The sequence below is a fragment of the Patella vulgata genome, chromosome 3, assembly GCF_932274485.2.
Source record: "Patella vulgata chromosome 3, xgPatVulg1.2, whole genome shotgun sequence".
In the NCBI taxonomy this organism is placed as follows: domain Eukaryota; kingdom Metazoa; phylum Mollusca; class Gastropoda; family Patellidae; genus Patella; species Patella vulgata.
In genome coordinates, this window is record NC_065881.2 from 55,478,656 (window position 1) to 55,499,239 (window position 20,584).

The 20,584-nt window shown below is 36.9% G+C and overlaps 1 protein-coding gene across 3 annotated transcripts; it reads right to left on the reverse strand.

Annotated features, from left to right (window-relative positions):
* Position 1: 1 nt before the first annotated feature.
* On the reverse strand, positions 2 to 10,505 carry LOC126816637 (protein unc-93 homolog A). Of its 3 annotated transcripts, none has more exons than XM_050543337.2 (7): positions 10,341 to 10,505; positions 4,830 to 5,766; positions 4,073 to 4,227; positions 3,263 to 3,493; positions 2,809 to 2,944; positions 1,785 to 1,916; positions 2 to 244 (listed from the first exon to the last, which is right to left on the reverse strand). In XM_050543337.2, exons 2-7 carry the CDS (start codon positions 5,722 to 5,724, stop codon positions 18 to 20), a joined length of 1,776 nt encoding a protein of 591 aa, XP_050399294.1. In that variant the 5' UTR covers positions 5,725 to 5,766; positions 10,341 to 10,505; the 3' UTR covers positions 2 to 17. The 3 variants fall into 3 exon arrangements, with proteins under 3 accessions (XP_050399294.1, XP_050399292.1, XP_050399293.1); XM_050543335.2 differs by lacking the exon at positions 10,341 to 10,505 and adding an exon at positions 9,944 to 10,317; XM_050543336.2 differs by lacking the exon at positions 10,341 to 10,505 and adding an exon at positions 9,126 to 9,203.
* Positions 10,506 to 20,584: the final 10,079 nt, after the last annotated feature.

A 20,584-nucleotide genomic window follows, 5' to 3' on the forward strand; every position in this document is an offset into this window, starting at 1 on the left:
ATTTATAATGTTAAACTTTAATCAGAAATATTATAAGACTTTGAAGACTTGTTTCTTTGTAAGAATTCTACAGCACTATATCCGGCCATACCAACAGACAATGCACCCATACATACATATAATTTAATATATGTAGGAATATAATCGTTGTACGCAAATGAAAAAATAAAACCAACACTTTCCCATAATCGATAATTGGCAAAAGCAGCTTCCGTATTATCTGTAAACAGCAGTCCATACAATGCTGAAAATATATTAATATAAATACTGCGAGGTTAGAACCTAAGAACTATCGATATTTTTATTTAGAATATATTTCAAAGCAAAGTTCTTTTAAAATTCCTGATGCTGGAGCAAAACGTTTCTTCTGGTAACATTATTTGGTATCAGCTACTGGCTTATAACTAAAACAAACTTCGATGTTCACTTCAACAAATTCAATCAAATTTTAATGTAGGCTATCATGCGTAGGGGTGGTCCCAGCAATAAGATCGATCTTGTAAAATGCCGAATGACGTCACCAGTGCGCAGCGGAGTAACTCGAATTCTATTACGAAAATCGTGGACAGAAATATGCATCCCATACCCGATTGATCCGCGTAGTTCTACTTTTCTAGTCGAAAGTTGAACTCTTCTTTCATAATCAGTAACTTACTGTTCTCAATACGCAGCCGTTTTGAAGGGGTAAAAATATCGTCATTCCCTTCCATATGGGCTGTCGATGAAAAGTAGTGCCCGATATTGGAAATGGGTCGCTGCGCGACTATGGCTACTCGCCGTGTGGTGCCAGGCATCCAGCTCATCATTATTGATTGTCTGCGATATCACTCTCGGTGGAAGCGGACGTTCAGTCCCAAGAATGAACGTACGAAACGTATCAATACGTATTATACTATAGAGGAAGAGAAAGGGAGAACGAACCGTTGTCCGAAATCGATTAAAATGACCCGCAAATACATTACCATGTTCCTGAAGCAACGACTGCGAGTTTCTCAACATTTGGCCGTTGCTTTTTTATTGTTTACTTCACAATTTCCGAACTTAAAGCTATGTTATCTACAGACACGTGAGCAGTAGCATCCAATCAGAGGTTGTGACATCGCGACCTCCACGGAAACCTTGACATTGAATGAACCTTGAGCTTTGCAACTCGATTATCACAGGTAGACATTTTAGCTTGAAAGCGTGAGACTTGGTATTCGCGACGATCGAGGAATCTGATAGGCTCACAGGTTGGGCTTGTACCAAATCGAAATTAGTGCCGCAATATGCAGGGTATTACGTGAAGGCCTTGATAAGATGTACGTAGTTAAAGCGAGATCCAGCCTTCTATTGAAGATGATACATTACTGAACAATCAAAATTAATATCCGATATTTCCTTAGCTTCCTTGACAACCACATTCTTACTGAATATCAAATCCTTTTTTTTCATCTAAACTTTGACACTGAGGACTATATCCAAGGATATGTGTTGTTTTTCTTTGTTTACAATATGTTTTTAGAGCATTGTGCCCAAGAACTTTAGGAATTAAATAACACCAATTTAGAAAGTAATTTTGTATATTTTCAGATGTTTTAACTGATTTTGAAAAGAATCGTTTCAGCATCAAGGGAGGTAATCAGGCTATACCTGTATCTTGAGACAGTTTAATAATCATGTCGCGCTTTGTACGTAACCCTTTGTGATGTGAAGTAAAGTGAATTGTAAATATACACATTATTATATAGTATTACATGGCTAATGTAGAACCTAATTTTGACAATGTACAGAAATTGTTTTACCATTTATTTGTGTTTGAATGACGGCATCTCCCATTCCCCATAGGGCTGCTAGTACATAGTAAACATATATTACACTGGGATCAGGCGTCCATAGTAACATCACCACCTGTGCACAACCATGTAAAATAGCAGCTGTAAGAAAACAAAATTAATATACATAACTGTTTAATAAAAAAAAATATAACAGAAGACAAAATAATTGAAACTACCACAAAAATGAAGATTGTCAAATAAAAAATGTCTCTCTTGATGCATATCGAAATACTGTATCAGTAGTATCAATAAGACATTGATTTTTCTTCTGGTAATTTGGATATTTCTTGTAATTGATGTTATGTATCTAGAATCGCGACTATCATGATATATAACTGTAAATGCGTATAGTAGAGTCCTCAATACTCTAGCAATGTCTGTCTATTTCCCTATGTCATTTTACGGCCATTTTTGGATATCTGATGTCCAGGGGAGGGTCTGAAAGATAAGGCCCTGTTTTTGTAAGTTGTCGAGTGTTTATAATTATCATACGGATTTCCCCCCAGAAAAACCTTATTATAGACTATGTAAGTACGAACGGCATGCATTCCTTTCAGCAACATCTCATTGCAAGCGGTCACAATAAATTCGGGATGCGAGTATACCGAATTAAAGCTACATTATTGACTTTCCCACAGGTCTATTACGGGCCTTTCTACTACGTATCATTTGGGCACTGGTGTTCAAAACAAAACACTTATCAATATCGCATTTTTGTCAAGAATTTTAAAATATTGATATGTGGTAGTTTTATTGGTTTTGTACACAAAAAGAGCTCATTCAAGTTTTTGAACTCATAGGCAGCAATAAGTTTGTTGTTTTTTTACAGGAAATATTAAATACTGTTTCGATAACAACTACCCCCACCCCCTCCTCCAGAATTGCGATAAGATTATTTCAGACCAAATAATGCAAAGACTAGTTTAAGCAGCGTATGCAGAAATGTTCGCTACTGGACCGTCTTACGGGCGTGTATCTAAAGAAAACTCACCAAGAATAAAGAAAGGTATATGTCCAACATACTGCACTAAACGTCCAAATGTATAGCAACAAAATGCATCTACAATACCATAACATATAGCGATATAACCAACATTCCATATTCCTAATGAACAGGTCACATACGACTGAAATATATGTTGTTATTCTGTGTTTATCTTATGAATTTTAAGTATAATTCCGACCATTTAAAAATCTTACGCCGTACCTTAATGGAGATCACAAATAAAGGGTTTAATAAAAATAGCTGTAGTGTTTATTATACGAGAGAAATCCCGATTTGTAATACTGTGAAAAGGATAGATATTTTTATGATAATGGCGCGAGTACAAAACTCCATAATCAACATTTCAGAGATATTGTATAACATATCGTAGGTGTAAGAAAGTGTTGTAGATTAATATGCGAACAAATCCGAATAAGGATCTAAGAAAACTATTTCTTACTCTGGTAAAATCGCCGGCAAAGAAAGCCTGTTCCACTCCACTATATACTGTTAAAGGTATTAACAACATTTGAGCTGGACTTGTTGCTAGATGACGAAATGTGCTAATTAACAGACTGAATGACGGTTTCGCATCTTTGTCTTTTTCTATTGGTAATTTATCAAGAAGCAAAATAACAATGATGGCAGCTAAAACGGCAAACCCTAAATATACTCCACAAACAATATAAACCTGTAAAATAAAATATTCAACCACTTTGTCAATTATTTATCAACTCATTTAAATTTTGGATACTATGTGAAGAATGTGAATATCAATAACATAGCTTTTCATGCCGGTCACTTGTTACAATACTTTGGGATCTATTGACAAAATATAACTTCTTGTCGGTTCGTGACTGAGATTGATAAGACATAGGTTGGCAGGTTCTGAATTTAATATACAAAGAGAGGCCCTTGACTATCCATTTATGGGCCCCCTCCCAATCCCCACGACTATAAAGGAAGATGAAAGCGTGTTTTAAACACAATTGAGGAAAGTCGAAGATGATGACGGATGTTTAAGACTACTGTATCTCTGGACCCTAGGCGTCAGTCTACCAAGCCTATGGGTAAATCACTGGTTTGCATGCCTGTATGCGATAGGCGCAAGCGGATCAAAACCCCCAGTAAAAGTAGTAGTAGTGGAATGCCACCTCCAACTGTGTTACCAATCAGAACTGATATTCGTGTGTTTTTTTGGTGATTAATGCTATTTCTTCCTTCCACTCAGGAAGGTAGAATATGATTTATATTCCCAAGTTCTACTCACCCTGTCAGCATCAGGCCTGACCAGGTTAGTATTGTTGGAATGTATTCGGGGGTCGAAGTTGGCACCACATCTCTGTAACATATCGTTCGATAAGTTTAAGTCGGTGTTATTCTGACTAAAGACAAGGGAGGAAACCAAGTTACCAGAGATCTGACCTGTAAATATATAAAAAGTCAACTTAGACGAGAATCGCTTACCTGAAAATGGAATTCAGCAATAACTGTAGGAATTATATGTTCGGGATGTTCCCTAAATCCCCTGCTCTGTAATCCGAAATGGATGGATCTTTTTGTTTATATCGAACCCCCAAAGGTCCTGAAGTTTTTACAAATGCTCACACAGATTCCGGCCCTGGCCCAGCTGAATCGTTGACCTTTCCATAAAGACACAACTCAGACGGCTCTACGGCTTAACTACCCAAATGCTGTGCACAAATCAAGCCGTAATTAGATCTGGGATACCTATTTCGAAAAGTAATTAAGTGCACATTCGATTAATGTATAATATAAGGTGTTTCAAGAGGGAAATCGGTATAGGAATCCTCAAAAACTCTTGAAGATTCTGAAAACTGACAACTTACTCCCAAAATGGCCATAAAAGTGCTTGGGAGAGAGTCGTGCACATACCTTACACGTCCCAATTCACTAAAATGAAGTGAAGGCAAAACAAAAATAGAAGTGTGTCATTATTATGTGGCCTGCTTCATATAAGCTGGGATTATGTAATCAAATATCATAGCTTAATGAAAACAACTTACTTGCTTGAAAAGTCATGAAAAAGATGCCAAAGAAACGATTGATGACTGCGTCTTTGCTTTGTCCTGTCATTTGCGCATACCAAACACCAGTCTGAGTAAGATAAGTACATTTGGCTGACCACAACGGTGCTGCTCCTAGTCCTAGTAGAACTGCGGCTGGTGCCATCAGAGCCCAGATGGCGTGCATGTTAGCTCCCATATATAGAACATATCCAATCATAGAAAGAGGAATAGTCCATTTACATCCTAGATGGGCAATGATAAATGGCGGTAAGAACATACAAGATAGAACCAAGGCACCATATATAATGGATAAACTACCTGGCCCTACTCCGTCGTCTATATTTAGACTAGTCTGTAGATTACTTATAGAAATAAAAGCAGTGAAAAGACAAAAGAAACCGAGACTGACTACGGCTAGGTTTTTTAAAATCTGAAACCTGGTCATAGGATAGCTTATATCTGCTGGGGTGGCCGTTTCCACGTCTTTGGACTTTTCTTCTAATTCCATAACCTCTAATTTCGGATCCTTTTCTGAAGCTTGAGTGTCTGGTTCATCCTCTATTTGGTTGTCGTCTTCGGTGTCATTCAGGTCATTATTGTTTTCAGTTGTTAAACTGTTGTTGGTTTTGTCCACAGAGACCGTCTCTGAACTATTTTTCTCATCGTTCTTATTTTTGTTTTTTTCACTGTCTATAATATTATCAGTTGTGTCCGTGTTATTTATTTTGTCGTCATTATCATTCGTCTGATCTTTGTTGGGTGTTTCTTCGTCTGTGCTGTCTAAATCGCTGAGGTCCTTGTCTTTCATACTCGGCGGAGTTTCTAAGGTTGGGTGCGTGTTTAACGACTGTGTACCGGAAGTGGACGGTTCTGTCTGTTCTTCAGCCATCATTCATCACCTTCGTTTATCACCAAGACAAAAAAATAATTAACACTGAAACATAAAGAAAAGGATATTTAGCACTGCATCCAGTAGAGTTACAATAATTTTCAAAAGAAACTTCACATAAACCCGATCAATCTTTTTCAAATGTTGAATATATTCTGGCACTGCTGATGTTGTCTATTGTGTATCTTTATTTATACACACGTCGATTGTTATCAAAGTCTGCGGTAAGACACGTCTATGTTTTCGGAACGACAGAGAAAAAAACTCCACACTTGTTAAAATATGCTTACAGTTAGAGTTAGAGAGTTTTAAAATATTTAGACTGACATTGCAGATGACACCAAGAAAAGCAATTGTCTCTTTATTCATTTGCCATTGTCTAGAAGCCAATTTCATAGTTGCATATTTCAAATACTTCATCGTCGATTCTTGTTTTTCTTTGTTGTAGTGTATTTGTGTCCCTAAAACATTCATTTTTAGATTCACAGATTTTGCGGCATAGTTGAACGATTTTTTTTATTGATTTTCGGTTCGATGAAACAGTCCGCCTAACAATTCTTCGTACATATGTTAATCCCTTAATGCATGTCATTAGTTGAAAGTAATCCAGTAGATGGGCGTTTATGACAACAGACAGGCGAACAAACAACATGTGTATACCACTAGAAACTAGTGCATAACCCGTAAAATCAAGAATGGGGCAGAGTAAACTATTCCAGAGATAATGGACAATATTTAATATGTCGGTAATGCGTGGTGATTGGGGGTATTGGTAAGCTGCTGGATTTCAAGATAGGTTTTCAGTAATCAGATGAAGTCCGTTTCAAACTTAATAATAAGCAATTAATCTTCAGTATTCTACTTCACTGTATATGAAATATGAAAGCAGCAATACAATAAGGAATGTTTTATGAGCAGATTCAAAACCTAGAAAATATTTAGGACTGCTATTCACTAAATTTAAAGAAATCGTCAACAGAAAATTTAGGTAGATAATATGGATTAACTTAGAAATGATACTGGAATTAGAGGTCGGGCCGTTACAATTTAACTAACATAACGAATATGCACGCGGGTTTGAAGAGAAATAAATGAATCAGATAAAGTATAATCTTTATAGTTTTTTAATTTAACTGATTTTCTTTTTCTTTGGGCTATATAATAAGGCTATAAATTGGCTCTTCATGCTTACTCACGTTTTCAAAGGGGATTATATTAGGTTAAAAATACCTTATGGATATTATAGATTAACGCATCTGGGCTTTGAATGCTTATGACAACTTAAACATAAAACGGGATTCATTGTTAGTTTGCACTCAAATCGATTTTTGAAAAATGTTCTTGAAATGGATATCGTGCTTAGAAAAGTAAATTTCCTGTTTCGAGAATTTCGGTAATAACCCTATCTTAAATATAAGATAGTTCAAATTTGTGTGTTCTCTTATATTTATAAAACGGTTTTTAATTGTTTTATATCTAAAAAATCCGCAATTTTTTCTATTTCAAATGTGCGCTGAAGTCTATCGATATATATATTTGGAGGATGGGGGAGGATGGGGGCGGATGGGGGTGAGGGGAGGGGGTGGGGGGCCTTAAAAGAAGGCTTGATCTCGCTTTAACTGCTGGATGTTGTGTAACGCGTGGCCGTTGCTTCAGGAACAAGGGGGTGGGATGGATGTTAAGGGTGCTTGAAAGCCGATCTTCCAAATTTCTATCGGGAAGAAAGCGGCTCCCCAAATTATTCGGGCTCAACATGTTTTCATAGATTAGACAACGGATCATCAAGACAGAAGGGTACGGAGGAAGAGATCTTTCTATGGCAAAACTAACCTATATCCCACCGCCATACCATCATGGAGACCTATTTTGCATTCGAGTGTACATTGATTTAAAAATCAGCTTTCTGTTAAATGCCCAAGAGCCTCACACAATGTTTACATTTTGTTTGCCATTTCAATACTCAAAACTTGTGATAATGAAGATTTGGCGTATACCATTCTAATGTTTATAAATGTTCAATATTTACATCTGAATGTTTACTGTTTTGATCGAGACACGATTGGCAAGACAAAATAACTAGTTTTTGACATGTCAAAATAATTATTTGTAATTGACAAAAACACCCCTACCAGACTCATGAGGTCAATTTGTAAACAAAAAAAATTGGCCAATGGGTGTGTATAAAATAAATAATACGAAGACATCTTTTTATTTCATATTCAAGGTGATTTACACTAACGCCCAGAAAACAATATTTCTAGCGAAAGTATGAGGGGTCTTCTTTTTCTACATTTGCATCATATCTCAAATAAAGGACCCATTGATGGTTTATATTTGACTTAGATTCTTTAGGTGTAAATTTTAAATTATACATGTACATTCTTTTTTTGCATTCTATACCGAGCCATACTTCACCTGTGGGTTTAAGCTAAATACCCCATTTTTTCAAAGTTTCCACTCAAAATATTAAGCCATTTGAAAGTGATTGCCAAAATTGCAAAACATATTTAAACATACTCTATCTATTGCAGATCTTCCTTTAGGCCTAAAATGTTATCTAAATTATTAATTAGACATTAATTAACTTATACTGGCCATAACCAACTCTCGATGGCATCGGATTTCTCCGATATTAAACAGATTAGAACAGTTCAGCTATATTTTGATTTGAAGGAGCGAGACTTAGCTTCGAACAACCAGTACGGTGGTTGAAATTATTGCACACGTCTTGTCAAAGCTTCAAAGGCTAATATCTTTGCTCGCAATAGAGTAATTTGAATGAAATTTTCAAATTATTCATTTTACATTATCTATTTTCGAACTATTATAACAAGAATGGCTAACTCTTTATCTAAATCTTACATAATGTATCTTTAAGTATCTCAGATAAAGAATTTTGTTCTACTCTTGTAATGCCTGACATGTTACATGTATGTCGAAAACTTGTGACCAATAAAAAAAAATCTTCCACCGTTTGTGTATTTCTGCTAAAAAATTACCACTCATGAGTTTCAAATAGTTTTAGGCAATTAATAAAATCGTCTAAATATCTTTTCCCCATACTTAGCAATATCAGTCTGCACACAGAAAACTTTCTACTCTGAGAATAGATTATGTCTTAAATGGCCGCCGTATTGCAAAAAGTGTATGCTATTTTGTTATGCGGTTCTAATACGTTTCATATATACCGAATAAATAATTTTCAATTCCATTACATATTATGAGTGTGAAAAAGGAATAAATTCCTATCAAAATTCTCGAGGTTTACTAGCTTTGTGTCTGTTCTCAAGCGGAGCTAATTGTATGAAAAAATATATCTGAGACGACTCTTTTAATGTAAGATCTCGTCAAATTGACCTCTCGTAAATTAGATTAATGCATTTTAAATAAAAAAACAAACTTACCCTGCATTTGATACGAAATATAAGACGTTTGTTAATCCTTTGATATTTAATTGTTGTCAATAAATCATATAAACTGCTATCTCAACACAGATTTAAATACACAATTCATATCAATAAAATGTTAAAGCGATAAACTTTAAAGATTTAAAGAAAATTAATCCGGAAATGAAGAAATATCCTTAAAAGTTCAATTTGTGTTAAAAATAAAAAAGAAAATCTTCAATATAACACTCATTTTACATTTGATAATAATATACATGTAGTATAGACCACGCTTTTTGTTTCTACAAGCTAATTTATTTTTAACTATATTGATTGCGTATATTCTGAAATACAGCCTTATTAATTTTATTTTCGAAATGTCCAAACTGCGCTCGATGGGTAAAAAAAGGGTATAAAGCATTCAAGAGGATGTCGTATCAATTTATATCTTAAAGCCAATCAGTCAGTTCAAGTATGTATGTCAAAAATGAAAGATTATAAAATTTACAGGATGTCAATATCTACACTAAATAAAAGGGTTGGTCAATTGTTGAAGTCCTTTGTTATCACATATTAACTTTTATATCGCCTTGCAGCTGATAAAAGTTGATATGGGAGAAAACTTACATGATTGAGTTAATGGGGTATCCATGTTTTATACATTATTGGATTTAATCCGACATACAGGAAAATTCTTTTTAGTAATGATTAGTCTACAATTTCCTATAAAGGTCATTGTCATTTGAAATAATTTCGGCATTTCTAATGGTGCTTTTATAAAAATGAACATTTTGTTTTGACAAGTGAAATAATAACTAAATAAAAATTGAACTTACCAATATGAAAGGCAAGTCTGGGTTGAAATATACTCTGATGCTTTATCTATGTGTAAACAAACCAGTGAAATTATATTTGTTTTAAGTCAACGGATTGGAGAAAAGGAACGTTTAGCCGCCCCACGTGATGAAAACAGGGGCCATATCATTAGATTCATCGTTTCACCATATCGACGAATCTCTCATAATGCCGTTATAATTCTTATACCACATCAACTCTGATGACATTTTCTCGCATCATCTCTACTCCATTGTCGCTGACTTAAAATGAAATCCTTTGGCTTTTCATTGTATTTTGATAGCTGTAGGGAAAGTAGTTTTTCTCAGGTTGAATCGGTCTGTTTGATAAAAGATTAACAGAAATACCAGGTTAAAAGCTACAGCTATGGGTGCTTACCTATTCGTCTACCATTGGCTGATATTTCAAGCCTTTTGGCCTCTCTTTACTTTTCACAGAAAATAAATTCTATCGGGTACTTTAAACAAGACCCGTAGACATGTGGACATTTTAAGAAACTCAATTTCTTTTTCGACAACACCTTAAAAATCCGATTATTTTCAAACAGCAACAACTCAGAGTGGAGATATATGAGCTCACACCAATTTTTTGTATGCTTTTCTAAACAACTTAAATCGCTAATGACACGTATGTTGAAGGGTCATAATTTCTTTACCAGTAAACAAGCCATGTGATGCATTATATCTCAAGGAAAACATAGAAGTAATTTAGAACAATAATTTCATATTTTCTATTTTCATCAAATAAGAAAACGCATCGCCGTGATTTCCGTGTTGGCAATCTTACAAATACGCCTCATCTATACGTCTTAAGAAACACAAGCCATCGAAAGATACTAACATTCAATTTTTCCACATATTGAAAGACGTATTGTTGCGTAGGCATAATATATAAAATAATATGAATGTCTCTAAGAAATTAAGATAAAATGGAATGTTTTAAAATAATTCATCCTAAATAAAATGTTGTGTTCTTTTCATCCATGTGATTCACTTGTAATCATACAGGTTTAAAATAGGTTAAATCAGTTTTTTAATGAAGTTTTTAGGTATTGCACTTTGAGTAACCAGGTACGTTTTAAATAACATTAAAAACTGGTAAATAATTCATGAACTCCGCCTTATACCTACTATATTGCTAAATCATGTCTACAAGAGGCCCAGAGGTCTTATACACGACTCGCTAATCTTCTCTTTAAACGATATTATACAAATATGAAAAACATCAATTAAATGAAACATAGGTTTCCAAGCAATTCTACAGCCTAAGGTGTTCCCTGTGTCTAGTCGTTCCGATGGCACAAAAAAAACCCGGGGTTCCGTCTATATACATTAACGGGCACGTAAAATGAAACATCGCAGTTGGAATTCGACCAAAATTAGGTGGAAACTTTCCGTCTCAGCACACTGTATGTTCTATGCCTATGTCTTCATTGTCCCGGTAGGTTCAGAAAAGTAGGACGTTAAACCCATTTCATTTGCTTATCTAAATTAAGACACAAAAATTTAAAATGACAATCTGAACAATACAAAAAATTCACTTGATACCATATTGTTTTAGGTAGGCCTAAATATAGTGTTAAGTTTTACTATTGTAATGCCGTGGTAACAGGCAGAATTCTTTTTGATCAAGCCACCACGATAGCGCTATAGCTATTACTGATAGTCTACTACTGGGACAAACAACTCGTCAAAGGGGGACGGGTGACTGGAGGTCATTTTGCTAAAACACAGAAATTGAGATTTAACAAAACATAATATATATACGGTGCCTGATTTAGGACACGCTTGAGATACTAAATAGAGCGCTCGAGATAGTTAAGTCGAGCTGCGATCGAGATAATATAACCAAACACGTCTCAACCGATGTTTTAAGCTGTATAAATTTGTGCAGAATTTGATGATAAACTTGCAGAATAAAGATATTCATTTGTTCGTTTTTACAGCCGATCCAAAGGTGCAGTGCTCATCACCACCACTAAATATATCCCGTTATATTTACCCCCCTTCCAAGTGAGGAGTATATCGCATGTTATTATACGAATCAATAATTGTATATATCGAGGTTACAGAGTTTTACTAGGAGAGATTGCCATTACCTCTTATCTAGAAGCTCAGGTCTGATCCAAGGTTATTTATTTCATTTGTAGGAACTGATCATTGTCTAATTTACCCTGGATCAGACCTGGGCTTCTAGATACGAGGGGAAGTCAATAAGTTCATAGAAGTGGATATTGATTTTATTTTTCAATATAATCTCCTTGCACCTCGATGCACTTTGCCCATTTGTCTTTGAGACTGTTTATTCCCTTGCGGTAGAAGTCTTCTGACTGGCCCCTCAGCCACGCCTCAGTAACTGCCTTGAGTTCATCATCATCGCCAAATCTTGTACCACGGAAGTGTGTTTTCATAATGCGAAACGGATAGAAGTCGATTTTGGCCAGATCTGGACTGTAGGGGGAATGATTAAGTTGTTCAAAGCCACATTGTTGAAGTGCAGCCTGTGCAATACGACTCATGTGCACTGGAGCGTTGTCATGAAGAATCATAACACCAGCAGTCAAAATGCTGCGCCTCTTCTTCTTGATCGCAGCTCTCAATTGCTTGAACAAGTCAGCATAGTAGGCTCCTGTTATTGTAGTTTAAGGTGGTTTATACTATAGTCTATAAGTATTACGCCCCTTGAATCCCAGAAAATGGTCGCCATGATCTTGCCAGCAGAAGGCTGAGTTCTAAACTTCTTGGGTGCAAGAAAGTGCTTATGCTTCCATTGCATGGATTCTTGCTTGGTGTCAGGATCCCAGTGATGAATCCACGTTTCATCCCCTGTAACCAGACGGGCATAAAAGTTATCGGGATCAGCATTGTAGATGTCCAAGAGCTCACGACTGGATTCAACTCTCTGGTGTCGATCTTGTGCATTTAAGATTCGTGGCACCCATCTTGCAGACACCTTGGACATGTGCAAGTGCTCATGAATTATGGTGCAAACACTTCCATGAGAAATGCCACACTCTGAAGATATCTCGTCCACCTTTATTCTACGATCGGACATGATTAAGCCCTGGACCCGTGCAACCATATCATCTGTAATGGCTTCAACAGGCCTTCCTGACCGTGGGTCATCGTCCAAGGAGCTGTGACCACGCTTAAACTCAGCTAACCATTTAGCAACAGTAGAATATTGAGGGGCTTCCTTCCCATACACATTGATCATACGTTTATGTATTTCGGTCGCATTCACCCCTTCTGTCGTGAGAAACTTGATAACCGCACGATGCTCAGTTTTCGAACAGGAGGGTACCTGTGTTCAACAGACTGTAAATCACAAGTAAATGACATCAACGATGATGTCTTCAAGGGTGTACCAATACTAACTTCTATGAACTTATTGACTTCCCCTCGTAAGAAAAAATGTCAGTCTCTCCTGGCAAAACTCTGTAACCTCGATATATATGATTATTCATTCGTATAATAACATGCGATATACTCCCCACTTAGGGGGTAAATACAACGGGAAATATTTAGTGGTGGTGATGAGCATGGTATTGAGTGTGGTGTGTGCGTGTGGGGTGGGAGGGGGTATCCGCTCCGTCACTGCAGCTTTGGATGGGCTGTAAAAACGAACAAATGAATATCTTTATTCTGCAAGTTTATCATTAAATAATGCACAAAATTATACAGCTTAAAACATCGGTTGAAACGTGTTCGATTGTATTATCTCGAGCGCTAAACTTTGTATCGCAAGCGTTCTACTTATTATCATCGCCTTATCTAAGGCGATAAGACATAAAAATATATAATTTTGCTAGCACTATGGTAGGTCTCATTACGTCGTACAGGAATGAATGAAAGAACTGGATTTTAACGATCTACTTCTCTGCACCCGCCGGACTAATAAACACGTGATCATACAGGAAACTGAATACATAATTATAAATAAAGCCGGTACAAAAGAGATATATTATGTTGATTATTTTGTTTTTAAAAGTAATGAAAAACATTTTGCTTACAAAGTAAACTATATTTTATATTATTCAAATAAACCAAAAGCTATTTAGCTGGCTTAATTCTTCGAATAATTTATACGCAGTCTTGTCGAACATTGCAATTATCTGCTTATTTTCAAACATCTAGGCATCGATTCCATTAGCTATAAACTATCGCCTCAGTTATCTAAACGTATTGACGGGCGTAAAAAACGAGACAGGCTGTGCTAACGGCCTAAGTCTAAGGCATGCGTTCTCTCATAAGATCTGTCATTGAGTCAAGTGGTCTGGTTTCCATTCCCAGATTGTACGTGACAATCAGTAGGGTCAAATCTCGTAGGTTATCTCCTCTGGCTTACCCCTACCGCTAAAAAGTTATTGAAATAAAATTGAAACATATGTTAGTCCAATGTTGGCTGCCAATAAATGAAAGAATCATCTTCAAAAGTCTGTCTTTGGCGTATCAGCGTGTGAATGGCTTAGCTCAAATATACTATCTAACCTTAAGCAAATATACAACTTCCCTCGCGTAACCTCCAGCCGAACACACCTCCATCAGTTGTTTTGCTCAAGGTGGAAATTAAATTATTTGGATACGGACCGTTCTCAGTGAATGCGCCTAAAATGTGGAACCCATCTTATTATCAGGATTGGTTAAACTAATTGTATGCGCGGTGAACATGCCTCTATGAATGGAGTACGTGCGCTATATAAATACGAAAATGTCATCGATTCGTGTGTACTTGTGACGTAAATCCGTAATGATTGGGTTTATGTAGGTATGCAAACGAATATGTTTCTTGTCTCATATATTGAATTTTCCACTATTGTTCGAAGCTCTGTGTATATTGTTGATTGTGTAGAGTTCGTAGAATGTGCTCAAAAGCAATATTCTGCTTGATTTGTTGTACATCTGCCAAAAAATCGATTGAAAACTTTGCCTTGACCGAGAACTTCATGGAGTGGAAATTAACACCATCTAGTTTATTTCGTACGTCGGACTTCGAAACCGCGTGTAAGATGATACGAAAACGAAAACGAACATGTTTGTGTTGGTGTTTGTTTTGGTACACATGCGAAAGGTCTCTAATTATTCGTCAGGCCGAAGTTAGGTTTGTACTCCAGCATCCAAGATGGCGGCTGAAGAGTGAAATCAGCTGTTCATTTTTCCGTTTTTTTTTCTACAAATAAAATGCGGTTAGTAGCCAGTTATCCGAAAGAAACTACAATAGCATATTTTTAAAGCAATGATCCCAGGAATACCTCTCTGGACATTGCTGGATTGACTTCTGATACTTGAGTTTTTGAGGGAGTGTGTCTGTTCTTCCCGTTCAATCAAATCTCTCCTAAGTACAGCAACCAGGCCCGTAACTAGCACCCCCTCCCCCCGGTGAAATAATTGTCGACCATAAAAACAATAGATATACATTGTCCGTCAATTTTACAGCACCCCTGAGAACACTTCCCGTCCACTCGTTGCACTGAGGTAGTTACGGCCCTGACAGCAACATGAAAACCCTTCGTTTAATCTGGGGTCTTCCCTAAAACTTTGGACAGTGATTTAAGGTATTAAAAACCATGAAAGTATTGTTCGTCTCCAAACAGTATTGTTTACATTGTAGCCGTTTTGATAGTCTCGTTTGTTATGCAATTAGTTTTTCTGCAATATTTCTTTTTGCCTTTTTGAAATATCGCTCGATTCGTTTGTCAAGTATACAGATGTGTATGACTAGGCCTACTATGCTAGTACACAATACACTGTTTAGTTTTTACGATTTGCTGTTCAAAAATTCATCATCCTTCTACTAGATCATGAGATTATATTGCCGAATTAATAAAATGTTGAAAATTATTCTAGAGAGCTTAATAATATTTATCATGAACAGCTCTTTTGGCATTTAGAGTAAATTAAGCTTTTCAAATTTCATCGTTTAAAAATGTTAACGGTGTAATTGTGAGCTCACTTTTCATGATTAGATACTTATTAGACAGATAGAAAGGTAGATAGATAGACAGATGATTAGATAGACAGTAGATAGCAAAGTATAGCGATATTTTTTAATTTGAAATACTTAAAGATACATTATTGGAGATTAGATAACGAGCTGGCAGTTCCTACTATAATAGTTAAAAACTTGATAATGTAAAGGGAATTTGTTGAAAATGTCAGTCAAATTGATCCACTTTAAACCGAGGTTTTAGCGATTGAATTTTCGACCTAGCCTCGATCATCATTACGATAAAAGTCGGTACGATAAAAAACATAGTCTCGATTATCTATTTCATGATTAAATCATGAATGAAAGTTTAGCAGCAAATCGGATCCTCATCCAATAAATATCGCAGGCTAGCGTTTACATCGAGAGTTGGTTATGGTCTGGATAAGTTAATTAATGTCTAATTAATAATTTAGATAACATATTCCAGGCCTGCAATAGGCAGATTTAGCTCTTGTATAATGTATGTTTAATGATAATAAGTATTTGTTGTTTTGATAATGTAACATTTTTTAAGCGTGAATTGTTTGATGAAAGTATATAATGCGCTTATATTTATTTGTTTGTTTCTATTTCTGTTATGGCTTATTCTTAATGGAACTGGAGCCCACGTTAATTTGGTTTTCAGTGCCCTGTTACACTTTTTCGTCATTTTTGGTGAAAATCTTTATTTTTGTACAAAAATGGATATTATTTACAACTAAACGAGTGCCACCCTATTTTTTTCTTGATCATAATACTATAGATCATTGCCTTTCCAGTCAGCTTTCCAAAAGAATTCTTATACCCGCAGTGGGTGAGATACAGATAGAACAAAAGCATCGCTAACGCTGCAATATACGTCCACATTCCTGCTTTGATTGGTATGGTTTTTAAAACTAAGAGAATGAAATATGAAATGGCTGTAATATGACAAGAGGCAAAGAAGGCTAGGCGTTAGTTTTGTTTAGCCAAATTTACAGACAAAATATTAACAAAAAAGTGGGTGTGACACCGCCCCAGGGGGTCGGGACATGCACCAAAATAAATAGTTGCTGTCTTTACGGTATAAGGAATAAATATGCAAATTTCCAAGGTGATTCATTCAGAATTGCAGTCTGTGAACGATAAATACAAAAATTTGGCGTGGCTCTACCCCTGGGGTTGGATATGGAACAATATAAATAGGTACCACCCTGTTACTGAAATGATTGATATGCTGAATTTGAACAAAATCTGTTAATTATTGCAACCTATAGAGTATTTACCGATAAAAACTAACAAAAAATAGGTGTGGTACCACACCCCTGGGGGTCGGGACATGCACTAAAATAAATAGTTGCTATCCTTACAGTATAAGGAATAAATATCCAAGATGATCCATTTAGAATTCCAGTCTGTAGACAAAAAACACAAAAATTGAGCGTGGCTCTGCCCCTGGGGGTTGGACATGGACCAATATATATAGGTATAAGCCTATGCTGGATCATTCCGAATTGGGTCCTAATCTGTTAATAATTGCAACCTGTATATCATTTACAGACAAAATATCAACAAAAAGTGGGCGTGGCACCGCCGAAAGGGCAGGGTGTGGAGGAGGGGGTCGTGCACCAAAATCAATAGTTTACGCCCTTAGGCTATAAGGAATACATATGCCAAGTACCAAGTTGATCCATTCAGAATCGCGGCCTGTAAACGATAAACACAAAAATAGGGCGTGGCTCTGCCCCTGGAGAGAGAGAGAAATGGGGTTTAACGTCCACTCGACACAAACTAGGTCATTTCGGGACTAACATATGGTTTAATTTTTTATTTATTTCAATAATTCGCTTGCGCGTAGGGGTCTTTAGCGGTGGGATGAAACTGGGGGACCCGAGGAAAACCCTCGAGGTTGGACAGGCGACCCTACTCCTTGTCACGTACAACTGAGGATTCAAAACCTCGCCAGTTGACTCAATGACAGACCTTATGATACAGCGCGCGCGTGCTAACCTTTCCGCCACCCGCCACCCCCCCCCCCCTGCCCCTGGGGGTCGGGACATGTAATTGTCGTCCTTAGGCTATAAGGAATACATATCCCAAGTTCAAAGACGATCCATTAAGAATCGTGGCCTGTATGCAACACACAGAGACACAAAGAAAACAATGGGAGTGGTTCTGCCCCTGGGGGTTGGGCAATCACCAAAAAACAATAGTTGTCATCTTTAGGGTATAAGGAATAGATATACTAAGTTTTAAAAGGATCTGTTAAGAATTGCGGCCTGTAGGCTAAACACAAGACACACACCAAAAATAATAGAGGTCAGTCTTAGGGTATAAGGAATAAGTATAAACAAGTTTTCAAGACGATCGATTAAGAATTGTGGGCTGTAAGTGACACACAAAAAGAAAATGGGCTTGGCTCTGCCCCTGGGGGTTGGGCATTCAGCACAAACGATAGGGATGTTCCTTAGGATAGAAGGAATAAGTATGCAAAGTTTCAAGGTGATACGTTAAGAAATGCGGTATGTAGATGACAAACAAATAAATACAAGAAATGGGCGTGGCTCTGCCACTGGGGGTCGGGCATGCACCAAAACAATAAGGATCATCCTTAGGGTATAAAGAATTCATATGAAAATCTTTCAAGACGATCTATTAAGAATTATGGCCTGTAAGCGACACACAAAAAGAAAATGGGCGTGGCTCTGCCCCTGGGGGTTGGGCATGCACCCCAAACGTTAGGGATGTACCTTAGGGTACAAAGAATAATAAGTATGCAAAGTTTCAAGATGATACGTTAATAAATGCGGCCTGTGGACGACACACAAACACAAGAAATGGGCGTGGCTCTGCCCCTGGGGGTCGGGCATGCAGCAAAAACAATAGGGATCATCCTTAGGGTATAAGGAATAAATATGTAAAGTTTCAAGAAGATCACTTAAGAAATGTGGCCTGTAGGCGACGCACAGGCACCAACACCCACATACAGAGGTGACGGCAATTTACGTCCACATGTAGACGTATAAAAATGGTGAAAACCGGTCACCCACCATGTGCCGGTCCCGGCATGGTTCTCTCGCAAACACATTCTTAAATACCACGTACGCTGTCGCTATAATTAGTACTATTTGTTGAAATCGCTTTTTCAGGATGTAACGACACTGTTTTAATTATTAACCATGTCCTTATATCTGTGAAGATAGTTTGAGATACCATAGAATTATTCTAACAGCTAATGAGAATATCCCAGCTTGTTTTTTGCAAAACATAGCGAAGCTGTTTGACTGACGTTAATGACTATATATATAACCCAGACGTATTGTCTATCTGGCTTTATCTTAAAATTTCTACGTGCATCATTTGTTTTTTCTTTGTGACGGGTTAATCGCACAATGAAACATTTGATCTTGCGGGATATTTCTCGCGGCATTCGTTCCTGTTACAGTCTGTTGCATATACGGTGTTTAACCGGCATTCCACAATCCTTTAGAAATAAACTGTGAAATTTGCGTTTTGTTGACCTGTGATGTTTTTGGCGTTCTGTCTCACGGTTTAAAAGATTTTCTTTGATGGTTTGTTTGTCATGCTGCACATTCTCCATGCTGAGTACGAGTGTCAAACATCTAATTTGTTTTATTTATTCAACAGTTCCGTCATGTTTCAATGTGCCAAGCCAAAGGTGTTACCAATCTTCCCCTGGGTATAAAAGTAAACCCATGTATGCAAAATATCTCAACAGGCCTGAGAATGAATCTTGATACAAAGATGTCCAAATTAACAACTTAAAATACAAAAAGATCTCATACTCATCCGTTGATTCGCTACTGCAATTCAACCCTACCATTGACGAATGGTATAACATAATGGTTATAAACCAAATAATTTCAAAAACTTAAAAGTTAAATTTTCAAGCTGTTGGTTAGTCTTCATGAATGAGGATATCGTCTACTTTCTCATGAAAACAAAATCCACGGTAATGCTTGGAACCCACTCTTATATTTTATCTAAGGTTTATAACCCAACCCCGAAAAGGAAACCTTACTCTACTCTTGCCATTGGAAGAACTAACAATATTTTGATTTTATGAATACCAAACCAACCCAAGCTAAATCATGTGGTTCAGACAACAATTGTCCCATCCTGAACTCAGAAATGTGAAGAAATCTAGCTGAAATGCGACACAAGTGAACACGATTTTGTTATTTTTATGTCCATTGGTCTGGTTCGTCTGTCATCAACAGATTTGTGAATGCATTAGAGGCAACATTTTTGGGGGTTCCTTCCATATTTGGTGTAAAGCTGTGTGGTCACTAGAGGTTGACCCCATCGCTATTAAGCGTTCCACGACCTTTTGTAACAGCGTTATGCCCCCTTTTTCAAAAACCTTGGGGATGCTTGATTGACAGAATTGCAAAAGAGTGACTTTGAATTCAGTCCTGTCACAGTTCTCTTTGTCCTGATAACGGAGATGGTGCTACAGAATCGTGACGTAATATGTTTCAGCTATCATGCATGGTTGGGTGAGATATTTAGTAGGGGCAGACGTTGTAACCTGAGACCTCCTTTGTTGCTCAATTTGGGATTCAGTTCTGGAACGTTCAAACGAGTATCCCTCGTGAACGCGGTCGAGACTATAGGTTTTTACAGACTTTGGTGGGAGCATTGGAATCATGGGA